The 16,400-nt window shown below is 42.2% G+C and overlaps 1 protein-coding gene across 1 annotated transcript in view; it reads left to right on the top strand.

The window, feature by feature from the left end:
- The window catches only part of NDST4 (N-deacetylase and N-sulfotransferase 4), a 185,913-nt gene that overhangs the window by 72,054 nt on the left and 97,459 nt on the right, over positions 1–16,400 (top strand). Inside the window, exon 3 of the mRNA XM_039913706.1 lies at positions 6,218–6,305. Within this exon, the coding sequence (XP_039769640.1) occupies positions 6,218–6,305 (88 nt within the window). The remainder of the gene's footprint in view (positions 1–6,217; positions 6,306–16,400) is intronic.

The raw sequence follows: 16,400 nt of genomic DNA on the forward strand, positions 1-16,400 counted from the left end.
GATGCCTCACAACTACAATTAATTACAATGATCACAGTAATAATTGTTAAGCACTTATCATTGGCCAAACACTTTACTAAGCCTCGGTGTAGATACAGAGTAATATGGTCGGACACGGTCCCCGACCCACGTGGAGTTCACTGTCTAAAGGGGAGGAAGGACAGGCATTTAATCCCCAATTTATGGATGAGGAAAATGAAGTACGGAGACGTTTAAATGATTTGCCCAAGATCAAACAGCAGGCAAGTGGTGGGACCAGGATTAGAACTCAGGTCCTCTGCCTCCCAGTCTTGGCTCTTTCCACTGAGCTACACTGCTTCCCACTGTGTAATTAGTCTTTAAAAGTCTTAATGCATATTCACTAGGAATCTCTCCTGTTCACTCACACCTTCTTCACATTCTGTTTTAGAAGTGAAAATTAGCACTGAGCAACTTGGCCAAGATCCCTGAAAGAAGTCGGGCTAAAATGGTGATTTGGTATCTGAAATTCCCAGCTCACTGAGTTGGTTTCAACTAATAGGATTGGAAAGTATGGCAGATTACTGAGAATGGGCTACACAGTCTTTATTACAGATCTTTTTTGGTAGGTGGAAAAGGCACAATACAAAGCAAATGGAGTATGCATTTATTTTCCCAATTTAGGTGGCTAGAAAGAATTCCAAATTCCTTCTGAAAATGTTGACCTGAGAACCGTAATATCCTCATGAACTCATGAGCCCAGGTTTGATGAAAGTCTTTTGAGTATGTGGCTAGGGGTGATTTTACCGTGGGGTGAGTGGGAGCAAATATCTCAGCCCTCTAGGCTGCAGGCTCCTTGTGGGTGGGGAACGTGCCTACCAACTCTTGTATTTTTACGGTATTTGTTCAGCACTATGTGCTAGGCACTGTACTAAGTGCTGGGGTATATACAAGCTAAAAAGGTCGGACACAGTCCCTGTTGCACATGGGACACACAATCTCCAACCTCGTTTTGCAGATGCGATAACTGAAACACAGAGAAGTGAAGTGACTTGCCCAGGATCACGCAGCAGAGAAGCGGGGCAGCCGGGATCAGCGCCCAAGTCCTTCTGACTCCCAGGACTGTGCTCTATCCACGAGGTCATGCTGCTTCTCTCGCAAGTGCTTATACAGTGCTCTGCACACAAAAAGTGCTCAATAAATATCATTGATTGACTGACTGAGCTTGGCAGAGAAGTCTCAAAAGGATTTTGAGCTCTTGCCATCGTAGCGCTAGCTGCTACAGTGGAGGTGGCAGAGAGGAGGAAGTATAGCCTCAAATTGGTGTCCTAGTTTTCCTTCCTCTCTCTCTCCCTCATTCTAGCTATTTTGGAGGGAGCGCCTCTAGACAATTACCACTCTGTGGGCAGGGAATATGTCTACCAACTCTATTTTCCTGTACTTTCTCCAGCACTTAATACAGTACTGGGGAGAGTGCCCTGACCCACTTGTGCTCCAAGAGTCTCAACAAGCAAGAATTTTATAGTCAAATTTTATAGTTAAAGGGTAAGACAATCTATCAGTAGTATTTATTGAGTGCCTGCTGTGTGCGGAGCACTGTACTAAGAGTTTGGGAGATAACGTCACTTAGCGACCGAGTCTCATAATCAGATACGGGTTAGCCAGTTGGGTGTCATCAAGCGAGCGAAGACATTATGAAGAACATACCTGGTTTGGTGAGGGGAGAGGAAAAGATTCTGGGGATATTGTGGATCATCAGTGATTAGATCATGTGGTCTATGCTCCTGGACCTTTACTCTTTAGCCACTTGGTATTCACCCCAACCCACAGCTCCAAAGCACTTACGTTCATACCCGTAATGTATTTATAGTATTGTCTGTCTCCCCCTCTAAAGTGTAAGTTTGTTGTGGGCAGGGAGCATGTCTACAAACTCTGTTTTGCGCTCTCCGGAGCACTTAGTACACTGCTCTGCATGCAGTAAATAATAAATACCACCGTTTGATTGGAGGGTAAGAACGAGGATCAGGTGATTGGTATATAAATTCAGAGAGCCTGTAAATTTAGTACCCCGTGGCTAGGGAAAGTGTCATGATTTGAGAAGCCAGCCTCTGAAATTAACTGTAGACTCTTGAGGCTCACTTGATTATTTCGGTGAAGAGATTTCAGCTCTTCTCTTCCCCCGTCAGAGGCCCAAGCTACATTCTGGCCCGGATGTTTCATAGATACCCTGACTCTTAGACCCACAGCATAGGACTCTGATAGATGACCCAACATGAAGAGAGAACAGAGAACCAGTGTGGCCTAGTTGAGAGAGCACAGGCTTGGGAATCAGAAGAACCTGGGTTCTAATCCCATCTCTGCCAATTGCTTGCTGTATCAAGTCCCTTCACTTCTCTGTCCCTCGGTTTCCTTAACTGTAAAATGGGAATACTGGTTCTCCCTCCTACTTAGACTGTGAGCCCCATGCCGGACAGTGACCGTGTCCAACCTAAGCAGCTTATATCTTCCCTAGAGCATAAAACAGCTTTGACACATAGTAAGCCCTTAATTACCATTAAAAACAACACCAAAGAACAGAGTCCTCTCTTCTTCGAAAAGGGTGCTGGGACTATGAAAGGGAACCCTAGTTGAGGAGTGAGCATTGTAAGATGTGCAGTCGGGTGTGCATACTTAATATGTGTCATTACAAAATGCGCCTTAATGGGAAAGAAATGAAAAACTTCAGAAGAGTTCAGTATTTACTGAGCACTTATTGTGTGCAGAGCACTGAGCCTGTCTATTAACTCTATTGTATTGTTCCCCACTATCATATTCATTCATTCAATAGTATTTATTGAGCGCTTACTATGTGCAGAGCACTGTACTAAGCGCTTGGAATAGCACTATGGTAATGGAGAGCAATACAATAGAGCTAATAGGCTCTCTTCCGTTAGGGAGCTTACAGTCTAGTCGGGGAGACAGACATGGAAATAAATTAAGTACACACCTAAGTGCTGTGGAGCTGGAATGGAGGTGAGAATCAAAGTATTTATGGAGTATGAACTCAAGTGACTCAGAAGGGAGAGAGAAAAGAGTGGGGAATGAGGAGATAGTCTCAGGGAAAGCCTTTGGGGAGAGAGAGATGGTTTTAGAAAATGAGATTGAGATTTTATGAAATATGACTTTGTAAAATGAAATTAAAAAGAGCATGCATAAAATGAGACCACTATATTTAGAAGCTTTGTTTCATTCGCCATCCTGTGCACCAGGGTGCTTTATTTTTAAATAAAAGTGCTTTCATTCATCCCAAGTCTATTAGCTAAAAAAGTAAGAACTTAGCAGGAGTAAACTACTTTGTGAACTAGAACATTACTTTTATGGAAATTATAATTGTTATTCTCAACACAATGCCAGCGCCCTGTGATATCACTGTGAGCCTGACTAGGAGCTAATTAAGGATAACCGAGTCTAGATCCATGAAAATGAACTTCCTTGGATAGGGATTTGGCAGAACAAAATGATCATAATGGCACCGATATGCATGTGCCTGAATGAATGTGGATGCATTTAAACTACTTCTATATGAGCATGGCATGAGGCATGGAAAATAATATAATGGGAAGAGGAAAGCATTTAAACAGAAGTAGAAATCATTCTAGCTGGCTGACCTTGGGTAGGATTTTTAACCCTTTTTAGCCATATAAAAAAAAAATTGTCACCATCCAGGGATGCTGTGTACTTAAAATCATGTCTGGGAAGTTCTAAGGGCCTATTGGTCGGCCTTTAATTTCAAACCTATTATTATTGTCGTCGTGTCTGTGGATATATAAGCTGAGTTGGTGAGTAGAGTTTTGCACCATAACTGTAAATACAATTGGTAAAAATATTTATACTTACACCCTCAAAAACATATAAAGCAAAGGAAAGCCTGACTTTCACAATGTTTGTGTTCATATTTTAACCAATGATTCCCTTAAATATTGAATGAGTCTAGCGGTATATTTTCTTCCACAGCATGGGTTTAAATTATAGTGCTCATGTTTTGCCTCAGTAGGCTCAATTCCATTAAAGAAAGTCAATATTTTTATATTTCAATATTTTCCTCCAAAACAAATTTCAATCTTCCAAGAGATTCTTACCCTTATTTAGGCTGCTTTTCATTCTTTAATTCTTCCTCTGACATTCTTCCTCACTCTTCACATTTTTCTCCTCTTTTTTTTTTCAATTGTTTCTTCATATTTTTCTTGGGCTTCCATCCTCTGCCTATTCCCCCTCATGACACCCCTGCATCTCCACCCCTACCCACACATACATCGGCAATTGCTCCAGGTAACTTATTGGTACTATGCTTTCTTTTTTCCACCTCTTTTCTTTTAAAAATAAGAGTATCATCACCCACCAACCTAATAAACTGGGAGTCTCATAGGACTTGCTCTTTCTTTCTCACTACTTTACTCGCTCCAAGTGAATGCTCTGGTACTTTGAGGCCAGAGAAGTGACCTACATTTAGAAAATAGCTATTGGGTCTCTCAGGCTAAAGGAACCAAGTATTTGCTTCTAAAATATTTACATTTCAGGCACTGAGAGGGGTTAGTATTTGGATCAGAGCATTTTGTGGTGTGTAATATTTAAAACCTATATTGTTCAGGCAGATTAGATGTGGTCTTGTGCTTAACTTGCTATTCCCTAGGCTTTTTTTTATCCTTTCAGGATTCTACCCAATAACATTTCCTTCATTATTATCATTTAAACCAACAAATCCAGGCCCAGAGATGCCATCTAACCCATTAGACTATATTTCCAAAGCTCTTCTCAGTTTATTCATGGTGAGAACAAAGTGCTTCTTACATTTCAGACTTCAGATAATTGAGTTGAACAAAATCGGTGCAATTTCCTGTAATTGCTTAATTCAATTGATAGTGGTGAAATTTAATTTGACAAAGTTTATCTCTCCACAATTTTCTTCTGTTAAATGGTCATTGTGCACAACCATTGGCTTCTGCCTGACTTTTTGTTGACCTAGCGACATTTAAAAACCTAACTAGCGTCCATATGGCCCTTGCCAAGTTTCAACAGGTCAGGGGTCTGTTTTTTGAAAGGAAGAGTAAATGGGTCCTGAAAGGTTACAGTCCTTTAAAATTCACGATGACCAAGGCAAATCATCACCCAAGCAGTATTGTCCAGCAAAAAAACTGCTCAGGCAGTAGTGTTCGTTGGCCTAATGGAAAATGTTTTAATCAATCGATAGTGTTCATCGAGTGCTTATCAAGTGCAGAACAGTGTGTTGAGTGCTTGGAAACATGCTAAAGAGTTAATAGACATGATGCCCTCTCTGCTTACAGTCTAGCAGGAGAGATTGACGGTATTAAAATGTCTAGATAGGAGGACAAAGGAAAGAGAGATATGCAGGTGTGTTTTTGCTTAAGAAATAGGGTTTATCTGGTAAGTACATAAATACTTGTGCTTTCCATTCAAGTCCTGGTAGACTTTCCTCACCCCACAGGGCACTTTGGGTGGGAGAATCAGTGAAGAGGGAAAAGACCGGATGAATGGTTTAAGCTTGAATTTCACCTTTCCTTTAAGAGGGCAGTGTAGGAATTGGGGGTCAAGCTAAGCTTTGCCTCGCTTTGATCCTTTGTCTGATGCAGATATGAGCCCCCAACTCTTATATCCATCATCACACCGTTCACATCATAACATGGAGATCAAGAACTTAGGTCTCTTCCAGGTAAGTAGTGTTAAGGGCAGAGGTGTTCTACTGTCTTTGCCTCCTTCCTTCCTCACCATTGCTTGAGTTGTTGGGTAGTTTTCCTATTTTATATTTACACTCCTTTGCATTTTAAATAAACAGTTTAGCAGAAGTTACCTTGCTTTTCCAATAGGATCCTGAAGTTGTTTGTGTCACACATTAGGTTGTCAACCTGAAGATCCCTTGATCTTAAGAATGCCATTATATGACTTGCCATTCTCTCAGAAGAATATGGGGTCAGGGCCTGGAAATTCAAGAGATATTTCAGGCTAGAATCAATATGTTTATCAGGGTTGAGCTATGACGAGATTTGCCTAACAAGCCCCTGCACTTATAACTGGCACTTTCTCTCCTATTAGTCACTCCACCACCTTTACCAAATAGCCATCTGAGATTAAAGAGCCAGATTCACAAACTATCAAGAGCCACATTAATTTTATGTCTCATCCATGCACATGCATTTGAAAACGAGGCATTCTTAAGCTTCATATTTATTTTTCTAAACCCATGTTAATTTCTTATTTATTTCAGGCATTACTAGAGACTCAAAATTTACTGCGCACTCATGTTGCAAATTTTACCTTCAACCTTGGATTTTCAGGGAAGTTTTACCACACAGGTAAGAAGGAACTTTGTGCTCTCAGGAGGCTACCGATAAATAGGTGGTAGGGTATTAAGCACCCACTGGGAAATGGAAATGCACTGGCCCGACGTAGAACGATGGCCTCAGACCATTTGAGGTTTATGAGAAGCAGCATGGCCTAGTGGAAAGAGCACGGGCCTGGGAGTCAGAGGATCTGGGTTCTAATCCCGGCTCTGCCGATTGCTTGCTCTGTGACCTTGGGCAAGTCACTTAACGTCTCTGTAACTCAGTTTCCTCAACTGGAAAATGGGGACTCAATACTTGTTCTCCCTCCTACTTTAGACTGTGAAAACTCTCATGCGGAACAGGGACTGTGCCCGACCTAATTAACTTGTACCTACCCCAGCGCTTAGAACAGTGTTTGACACATAATTAGTGTTTAATAAGTGCCATCAAACAAACAAGCAAGCATGAGGACCTTGGACTTTGGAGGCAGAACAGTTTTCAGTGTGTGTTGATGGAGGTGTTCTCAAATCAAGGTTTAAGGGCAGAGGTGTATTTTACTGTCTTTGCCTCTCCCTCCCCCACCTATTGCTTAAGTTGTTGGGAAGTTTTCCTATTTTTTTTTTTATTTACATTTCTTTGCATTTTAAATAAGCACAGGTTAGCAAAAGTGATTTTGCTTTTCCAACAGGATCCCAAAATTGTTCGTGTTGCCATTGGGTTGTACCAAGCTGTATAACCTGTCTCTCCTGAAAGGGAAGACTCAAAATAGGCTTGTTGGCCCATCCCCTTACCTATGCAGGTGGCCCTGAGGTGTTGGATTTAGTTCTGCTCAGCTAACGTCCAATCATTTTGGCTTGCTTAAACCCGGGTTCTTTCCCCTCTTGTGCTTCTCCTCCCCCTATTCAGAATTCACAGAAAATGGCAGCAGACTTTTCATCCCCACACACAGGCTCGATGTTCACAGTTTCTCATCTCAATTTGTCTTCCCCCCTCCGACCTCCTCCCCCACTCCCCTCCAACATAACCCTTTTGATGTAAACATTAGCAGTGTAATTTCTCAGGATGGTTAGTGAGAGACTGTGTGGGTAATGTCAAGTGGCTTATAAGGCTTACTAAAATAGCACAAAGCTAAGTGTGTGTCTGCATTAAGGGATTGCTGACAGCCTGTAGGCAATGATGCATCTGGGTTTTGAACTCAATGCTTCATTTATGACCTCCGATTGTTGTTTTATCCCATCAACTTAGTGGAAACATTTCCAAATATTCTCCAAGCGTGCGTACACTTTATTGGCTCATTATAAATAACACATGCAAAGGTATTCTTTAATTACCATAAATAGAGCTTGTTTGCCCAAAGAGCCTTTTAATGTAAAATGCTCAACACGGTTTATTAGAATATTGAAATTGCCATGCCTTAATGCCTGTCCTTAATGACTATTTTCTCTATCGAACATGCTCTATCCATTTAAAACTGTAATAGGTAAATTAGTATTTGTTCTTGTAGGTAAATCAAATCCACTCATTTTAAAAAGGATATTTTTCAGGCAGAGATTTGGAGCCCTTATGGATAAGGAACATATCTCATTCTGCTCTGTTGTGTTCTCCCAGGTGCTAAATACAGGGCTCTGCACGTAGTAAGCACTCAATACATGCGACTGATAATTTGCACAGGCAAAATAATTTCTCTAAGCAATCTAAAACTGCACACATCCCTAGGTTAGAAATATGGTAAGAAAGCATCTATAGCAATGTTTTCTTATTTTTAACTTACATATTTGCCTGTCAAAAGTATTAGAAAACCCAAACACCATCGCAAATAGTCTGCACAGAGTGGGTAGGAAATACTAGTGAGAAATGAATGGTCCTTTTGTACAGAAGCCCCTAAAAGTGGATATTTAAAATCTGAGTTACACCCATATTTCAATATTTAGAATAAAACTAAAGATTATCTTACTACTGCAAAATACTTCATTCACGTTTCTTCACACTTTGGTTTTCTTTTGCTGGTTTGCCATTTCCTTTGTGCAGACATTGCTGTGAACTCGTGAAATGTCAAAAGGACAGCTTCACCCTGAGGTGAATCTGTAATCACTTGAGGAAGTAGTTCTTGGAAGATGAATTTCTTCCGGTGGACAACTCAACAGAAGTAATATGCAGATTGTGGAAAACTCTCCATGACTGGAATAGCAGGATTCAGTGTATAGATTTTTATTGGGAACTCAGTGTTGCAGTTCTCCTGTAATTTGAGGGATGCTTTCTTGAGAAACCTCAGCTGCCTTTGATATTGTGGACCATCCCTTTCTCCTGGAAACATTATCTAACCTTGGCTTCACTGACACTGCCCTCTCCTGTTTCTCCTCTTCTCTCCTCTGGCTGCTCATTCGTGGTCTCTTGTGGACTCTTCCCTGCTTCCAACCCCTAAACTTGGGTTCCTTGAAGGCTCATTTCTGGGTCTGCTTCCATTCTCCAATTCCATCCTCTTTCATGGAGAATTAATTCCCTCCCATGGCTTCCACTATTACCTCCAGGCCAATGGTTCCTAGATCTACATCTCCAGCCCTTAGTTTTCTCCTTCTCTGCTGTCCTGTATTTCCTCCTGCCTTCCAGCTAACTCTATTTGGATGTCCTGTTAGCACAGCAAACCTAACTTAGGCAAAATAGAACTCTTCATCTTCCAACCAAACTCCCATCCTCCCCTGACTTTCCCATCACTGTGGACACCACCACCAACCTCCCTGTCTCACAAGCCTGTAATCTTGTTATGATCCTTGACTCTCCTCTCTCAGTGAAGCCACATATTCAGTCTCTTACCAAATCCTGTTTGTTCTACCTTCACGACATTGCTCAAATTCACCCTTTCCTCGCCATCCAAATTGCTACCATGCTAATCCAAGCACTTATCCTATCCCACCTTGACTACTACATCAGCCACCTTGCTGACTTTCCAGCCTCTCCCCACTCAAGTCCATACTTCACTTTCATGTCCAGATCGTTTTCCTATAAAAATGTTTAGTCCATGTTTCCCCACTCCTCAAGAACCCTCTAGTTGTTGCTCATCCACCTCCTTGACAAATACCATTGGCTTTGAGGTCCTCAATCAATTCTCTTCCCCCTACCTTATCTCACTGATTTTCTACTATAAACCAGTATGCTCACCTTTCACTTCCAACGCCAACCTACTCAGTGTAACTCAATCTCGTCTATATTGCAGCCAACCCCTTGTCTTCATCTTCCTTCTGGCCTGGAACTCCCTTCCCTTCACTCTCCCAGCCTTCACTCTTCTCCAGACTTTCACTCTCCTCACATTCAGAGCCTTATTAAAACTACATCTCCTCCATGAGGCTTTCCCCAAGTAAGCCCTCATTTCCCCTGCTCCCTCTCCCCTCCGAGTCACCCTTGCCCTTGAATTTGTACCCTTAAAGCACTTGATATTCACCCCACCTTCAGCCCCAGAACACTTATGTACGGAAGTATAACTTTAGTGTCAGTCTCCCCCTTTAGACCGTAAACTCCTTGTGGGCAGAGAATGTGTCTATCATCTCTGTTATATTGTACTCTCCCAAGCACTTAGTACAGTGTTCTGCACACAGTAAATGCTCAGTATGATTAATCGATTAATGGTTGATCAATATTGATATTCTTGACATGATCAATACTTTTCCAGGGCTTATGTTTTCCACAAGTTCAATTCCTGATTTTCCTTCCAAATACAAAGTGGTAGGGTGAGTTTTGCACCAACTAACCCCTTCAGGGGCTGATACATTCTGTTCACATTTTTCCATAAAAGACCTTCTTAGCATTTAAAGGGAAGACCAACAGTTAAATCCCAGAGGGTCAAGATCTGTGATTCCAAATGCTTTATGTTACTGATAGGTAAATTAACAGACATCATTAAACAACCATCAAGCACTTTAAATCTCTCCCTTAGTCCCTGAAGGATTGAACTGTGCTGAGCATTTTACAAGTTTTACAGACATGGCTCCAACTTGCTAACCATTAGCTGTCTAAAGGCTTTAAATCAAGAACCTAACCCTGAAAGATGGGAATATGTTGATCCTGAAATTCTGTTTGCCTCTTACACAGATTTCATCTCTCCTCACTAGCCTGAAAAGTCCAAATCAAGGGACAGTTCTGTCCAGGGTTAGATGGACTCTTTCCAGATTGAAGATTTGGATTGTTCAGAGGCCTAACAATTTCATCAAGTCATTAGGAAATTACTCATTAGTAAGGAAGTATCTATTCCTGTCACACCATAATTACTAAATAGGACCCCAGAGGATTGAAGTTGTGAATATCCATATCATTACTCTCCAAGGAGTCAATTATTTATTTGGCAGTATTTGTCCCTTGAAACAGATTCTGTGGACTAGAAAAACTTGGTTTCAGTAATTTTATTCAGTGATAGAAACTGAGTTTTTTTTTGCATTTCTCTACATTGGTTCTGATTTTGTCAATATGATTTTATTAGCAATACTTATGAAAACAGAATGATGTTGCTAAAGGAAGATTAGTTTTTAATTTTTTTTGGAAATTCTGGCCCATAAAGAATCTGCCAAAAATGGACATTAAGATATGGGCCTATTTTTAATAATAGTGACCATGAGCCTGGGACTCAAAAGGTCAAGTTGCCCTAATTCTGGCTCTGCCACTTGTCTGCTTTTTGACCTTGGGCAAGTCACTTCACTCCTCTGGGCCTCAGTCATCTCATCTGTAAAGTAGGAGTTGCGACTGAGTCCTAAATGGAAGAGGGACTGTGTCCTACCCTATTAGCTTGTTTATATTCACCTCAGCGCTTAATATAGTGCCTGGCATATAGGAAGCTCTTAGCAAATACCATGGTAGTTATTATAATTATTCTTAAGTGCTTGCTGCATGTCAAGAACTATAATAAGTGCTGGGGTAGATGCAAGATAATCAAGTCAGTCAAAGTACCTGTCCCACATGGGGCTCCTAGTGTAAGTGATGAAACAATGTCTGAGAGACAACGCTGAGGTCCAGAGCCAAACAGAAAAAGAAATCTGTTTCCTCCCATTCTCCCAGACTACAGAAAGACCTTCCAAGGATGGGCCCCCCTGGCAGACACCTTGAAGATCATGGGTTCTAATCTCGGCCCCGCCACTTGACTGCTGGGTGACCTTGGGCAAGTCACTTCACTTCTCTGAGCCTCAGTTACCTCATCTGTAAAATGGGGATTGAGACTGTGAGCTCCACATGGGACAGGGATTATATCCAACCTGATCTGCTTGTATTTGCCCCAGCACTTAGTATAGTGGCACATGGTTAAGCACTTAACAAATATTATAATTATTAATTATTATAGTTATTAACAGGTATTTAGGTCCCATTTTGACAGGTGAGGAAATTGAGGCACATAAAAATTGTGACTTCCCCCAGGTTGACCAGGACAGTGATATTTCTGAGCTTAGATGCCTGACTCCCTGATCTTTGCTCTTTCCATTTTATTTAATTTTCTGTAAAACCAACTCTTCTGAAGGGATGAGTACCTGTATGGATTCAAAAAAGAGCAAAAAGATTTTGAAAATCACTACCAAGTTTGGAGGTGTGAGTGACCAAATTAGCTGAAACTCCAATATTGAAATTTTGCCCCTTTAACACTTCAACAATGATACATCATCTTATACAGGCAGCAAAATTCTCATTAAATCTGTGCTTGCTGGTGAAGCACATATTTTATTCTCCATGCCATTTCCCAGAATGAATAATAGTTTCACTAAATGAAAGGGGTTTTTTGCTAAAGAGGTATATTCAGAATACATAAGGACACTCACAGGAATGGTGTTTTATTTCGATCCACTGGAGAGTCCCTGAAATAACTTTTTGTGGGTATCATCTCACTCTGCCATGGTGAAGAGATAAGAAACATTGAGTTGGCATCCCTTTTGGGGTTGAAAATGGGTTATGGGAGAAACATTTTGTTTCAAGTTCAAATTTTAGGGAAATATAGGCAATAGAATTAGAAAAATAATAGTTGTAATTGTGGTATTAAGTTTTCTTAATGCACCTAGCACTCTGGTAGGTATGATATCGAGATCAGACATAAAACCCTGTCCCTCGTGGGGGCTAACACTCTAAGAGGAAGGGAATGTAGTTACCATCTCAATTTTACAGATAACAAAGCACTGATACAGGAAGAATGGACTTGCCCAAGGCCACCCAGCTGGCTAGTGGCAGAGGTATGATTAGTCAGCAGCTCTCCTCTCTCTAACTGCTGCTTCTGCTGCTTTCTTGTTTGCTCTTTCCCCTAGGCCATGTTATTTCCTATTTTGTAATCAAAGTCAGTTTGGTACTGATGTAGGTTGAGAACCATCAATCAATCAGTAATATTTATTGGCCACCTACTGTGTGGCAGAACACTGTTCTAAGCGCTTGGGAGAGTAAAATAGAATTAGTAGACGTGATATGTGCCTTCAAGGAGTTTGTAATCTGGCAATGTAATGGGAAGACCTCCTCTGAAAGGAATTGCAGATAGGAGGGAGGAGTAGAGTATGAAGATGGAATAAGTGCAGTGGGATGGTGTGACTACCCAAGGGTCTAGGCTTCGCACAGTGTTAAAATGGCAGTTGGGGCCGGGGGGTGGTGGTTATAAGATCGGGGAATGAGATTCATCAGGGAAGGCTTTCCAGAGGAGATATAATCTCAGAAGGACTTTGAGATTGCAGAAAGCAGTGATCGGCCAGATAGGGAAATGGAGGGAGTTTCAGGCAGAAGGGAGAGTGAGTGAAACGTTGGCAGCTGGAAAGATGAGAGTGCCAGTAGGCTGAATTGACAGGAACGAAGCATATAATGGGAGCTAGGATAAGCAGGAGGAGCAGAACTGATGGAATACCTTAAAGCAAACAGAAGTTTCGGCTTGATTCAGAGAGGAATGGGCAACCATTGGAGGTTTCTGAAGATTAGGGAACTGTGCTCCAAAGAATGCTTTTGAAAAGCGGTCTGGGCAGCAGAAAGGAGTATGGGCTGCAGAGGGAGAGAGACTGAGAGAATATGAGTGAAGATGCTGATGCAGTAGTCAAATCAGGGTATGACGAGGGTCTGGACCCACTTGGTGGCAGTTTAAATGGAAAGGAAGTGGGACGATTATCCAAGTCTTGTCAAGGAAGAGCCAACAGGAGCGATGAACTGAAAAAGGGACTTGAAGGAGAGGGAGGAGTAAAGGTTAAGTTGCTGGTGGGACATCCACTTAGAGGGGTCCTGAAGACAAGAGGAAATGTGAAAATATAAGGAGGAAGAGGGGTTAGAGGCAGTGAGACAGGTTTGGATGTCATCTGTATTTAGGCAGTAGTTAAAGTCAAGAGAATGGGTGAACTGCCCGGGGAGAGATTGAGAAGAGAAGGGGACCCAGAACTGAGCCTTGAGGGATACTCACAGCTAACCTGTGAGAGACAAAGGAAGAGCTGCCAAAAGAAACTCAGAAGGATCAGAGCAGTAGGAGATAAGCCAGTAAGGTCTCCATCAGAAAAACCAAGGCTCCAAAGTGTCTCCAGAAGGGAGGGTTTCTTATCGTCAAAGGCAGTCTAGAGGTCAAGAAGGATTAAGACAGTAAACACGAGATTTGGCAAGCGGAGGGGAACAGATTTGAGAAACAGCATAGTCCTAGTGGAAAGAACAGAGACCTGGGAGTCAGAAGACCTGGGTTCTAATCCTGTCTCTGCAATGGGGCTGCTGTGTGACCTTGAACAAGTCACTTAACTTCTGTGTGCCTCAGTTTCCTCAAGTGTTAAGTGAGTATTCAATACCTGTTCTCTCTTATACTTAGACCAGAGGCCTTGTGTGGTACAGGGACTGGGTCTGACCTGGTTCATTTTATATCTACCCCAGTGCTTAGAACAGTGATCGACACCTAGTGAGCGCTTAACAAATATCTGAAAATACTGGTCACTTTGGGGGCCTAGTACAGTGCTTTGCTCAATAAACGCTCAATAAATGCCATTGATTGATTGAGGAAGACGAGTGGAGAAACTGGAGGAGTGCAAAGAGTTTATTTGAGGACATGGGAAAGAAACGGGAGGAGGGAGATGGGCTGCTAGCTGAATGTTGCAGTTGGACCAAGAGGAGAGTAAGGCATTGTGATGGTACAGGGTTATGATGTCAAGAATGTGAGTCACAGTGACTGTGGCACTTGCTTCAGGCCACCGTAGCTGAAGACCCACCTGGCCCAGGTGTGGCATTTCTGCGTGAGTCGTCCAACTCCCTCGGCCCCCGAGGGGGTCCCGGTTCCCGGTTTGAAGACAGCGCCGTGCCCCCGAGAGCACGTTGACTTGAGCTAGGGTGTTCATCACCGCTGCGGCTGAAGCCTGCATCTCCAGATCACAAAGAAACACTGCTACCCAACAGGGACCACAGCTCCAACGTGGGGGCGATCCACAGAGCTTGAGTGAAACCGGTGGCAGTGCCGCTTTGGCTGCTCGAAGAAGCTCCACGATACCCAGGGTCCCGAGCTCACTCTGGTCCTTAGAATTCAACTCTGCTCATTCCCCTCCCACCTCTTTTCTTCAATTCTGTGCACAGCCCAAGCCGCTTCTCCCAAAGCTTCCTCTTTAAATGTTGTTAGTGAGAAGAATGCAGTTTTCTCCTGTTTCATTTGGAGGAACCTTTTCACGGATTCGTATTTCTACCTCAATCACAAGAAAGTATATGAAGTTTTCCCGTTTCATTTGGACTAAGCTTTCCACAGATGTGTACTTCTATGAGGAGCAGTGTGGCGTGATGGATTCATTCATTCATTCAATAGTATTTATTGAGCGCTTACTATGTGCAGAGCACTGTACTAAGCGCTTGGAGTGACCAAGCCGGCAACAGATACAGTCCCTGCCGTTTGACGGGCTTACAGTCTAATCGGGGGAGACAGATAGAGCGTGGGCCCGGGAATCAGAAATCCCTGGTTTCTAATCCCCAGTCTGTCACATTTCTGCTGTGTGACCTTGGGCAAGTCATTTAACTTCTCTCTCTGGGCTTCAGTTCCCTCATCTGTAAAATGGGGATTAAGACTGTGAGCCCCATGTCGGATAGGGATTGCGTCCAACCTGATTAGCTTGCATCTACTCCAACACTTAGAACAGTGCTTGGCACATAGTAACTGCTTAACAAGTACCATAATAATTATTATTATTGTTATTACCTCAATCACAAGAAATTCATCAACCTTATTTTCCTCTCACTACCCTTTATTCTTTGACTCTTTTCTTCCCCTCCCTGCTCATCATAGTCCTAGTTCGTCAACATCATTAAGGATACATTGTCTTTCTGGGAGACTTTTCTGGAGGCTATTCAAAAATAGTTCTGCTTTTCATGTCCTTGTCTACTAGATACTTCCAGTTTTAGGCAAACAAACATAGAGGGGAAACAGTTGAGAAACTGAACAAATTAATACGTGAAACTACTTCAATTCAGGACAGTTTAGCTTAAATCCAAGTCTGCTGGGAAATTCAAGAAAGGAGTTATTATAAAAAGTCTCCAATCAAATGGGGAATTTATGCCATTTTGCCCGTTCCCTATAATCACCTGCACAAACAGGGTGAACTTAGATCATTTGAACCCTAGACCTAGTTGGTTCCAGTTCATGATATTTCATTTTTTTTTTCCTTTATGAGTTAACAACATGAAAACAACCAATTACTCAGAATGTTCTTTCCAGTGTTGTTCTGATCAGAAAATGACTGTTGTAAAGTGGCACTCTTTGCTCACAGCAGCTGCTCTCTGGGTTTGGGTTCCATGCTGGTTGATCTTACTGATAAAAACACATTTCTGCTACTGTTAACTTGGGAAAACGTGTAAAGCAACAGAAGATCAAGCAGGTTTCTGTGTGCCCTGTACGGTGACAACAAAATTATCAGTTAAGATTCAGTTGCAGATTTTGGTTTCAGGGATGATATGTAAGATGGGGCAGATGGATCTTCTGTCACTAGCTGAAAAGTTGGTGATTGAACCTTAAGCCCCTAAATTGGTTTGGGGGTCATTCCTCCCAAATGTCATCCTTCAGATTCCTTCTAGAATCTAGAATCTAGAGAAGCAGCATGGCTCAGTGGAATGAGCATGGGCTTAGGAGTCAGAGGTCATGAGTTCGAATCCCGGCTCTGCCACTTGTCAGCTGTGTGACTGTGGGCA

Source organism: Ornithorhynchus anatinus, chromosome 12 (genome assembly GCF_004115215.2).
Source record: "Ornithorhynchus anatinus isolate Pmale09 chromosome 12, mOrnAna1.pri.v4, whole genome shotgun sequence".
NCBI classification, from domain to species: domain Eukaryota; kingdom Metazoa; phylum Chordata; class Mammalia; order Monotremata; family Ornithorhynchidae; genus Ornithorhynchus; species Ornithorhynchus anatinus.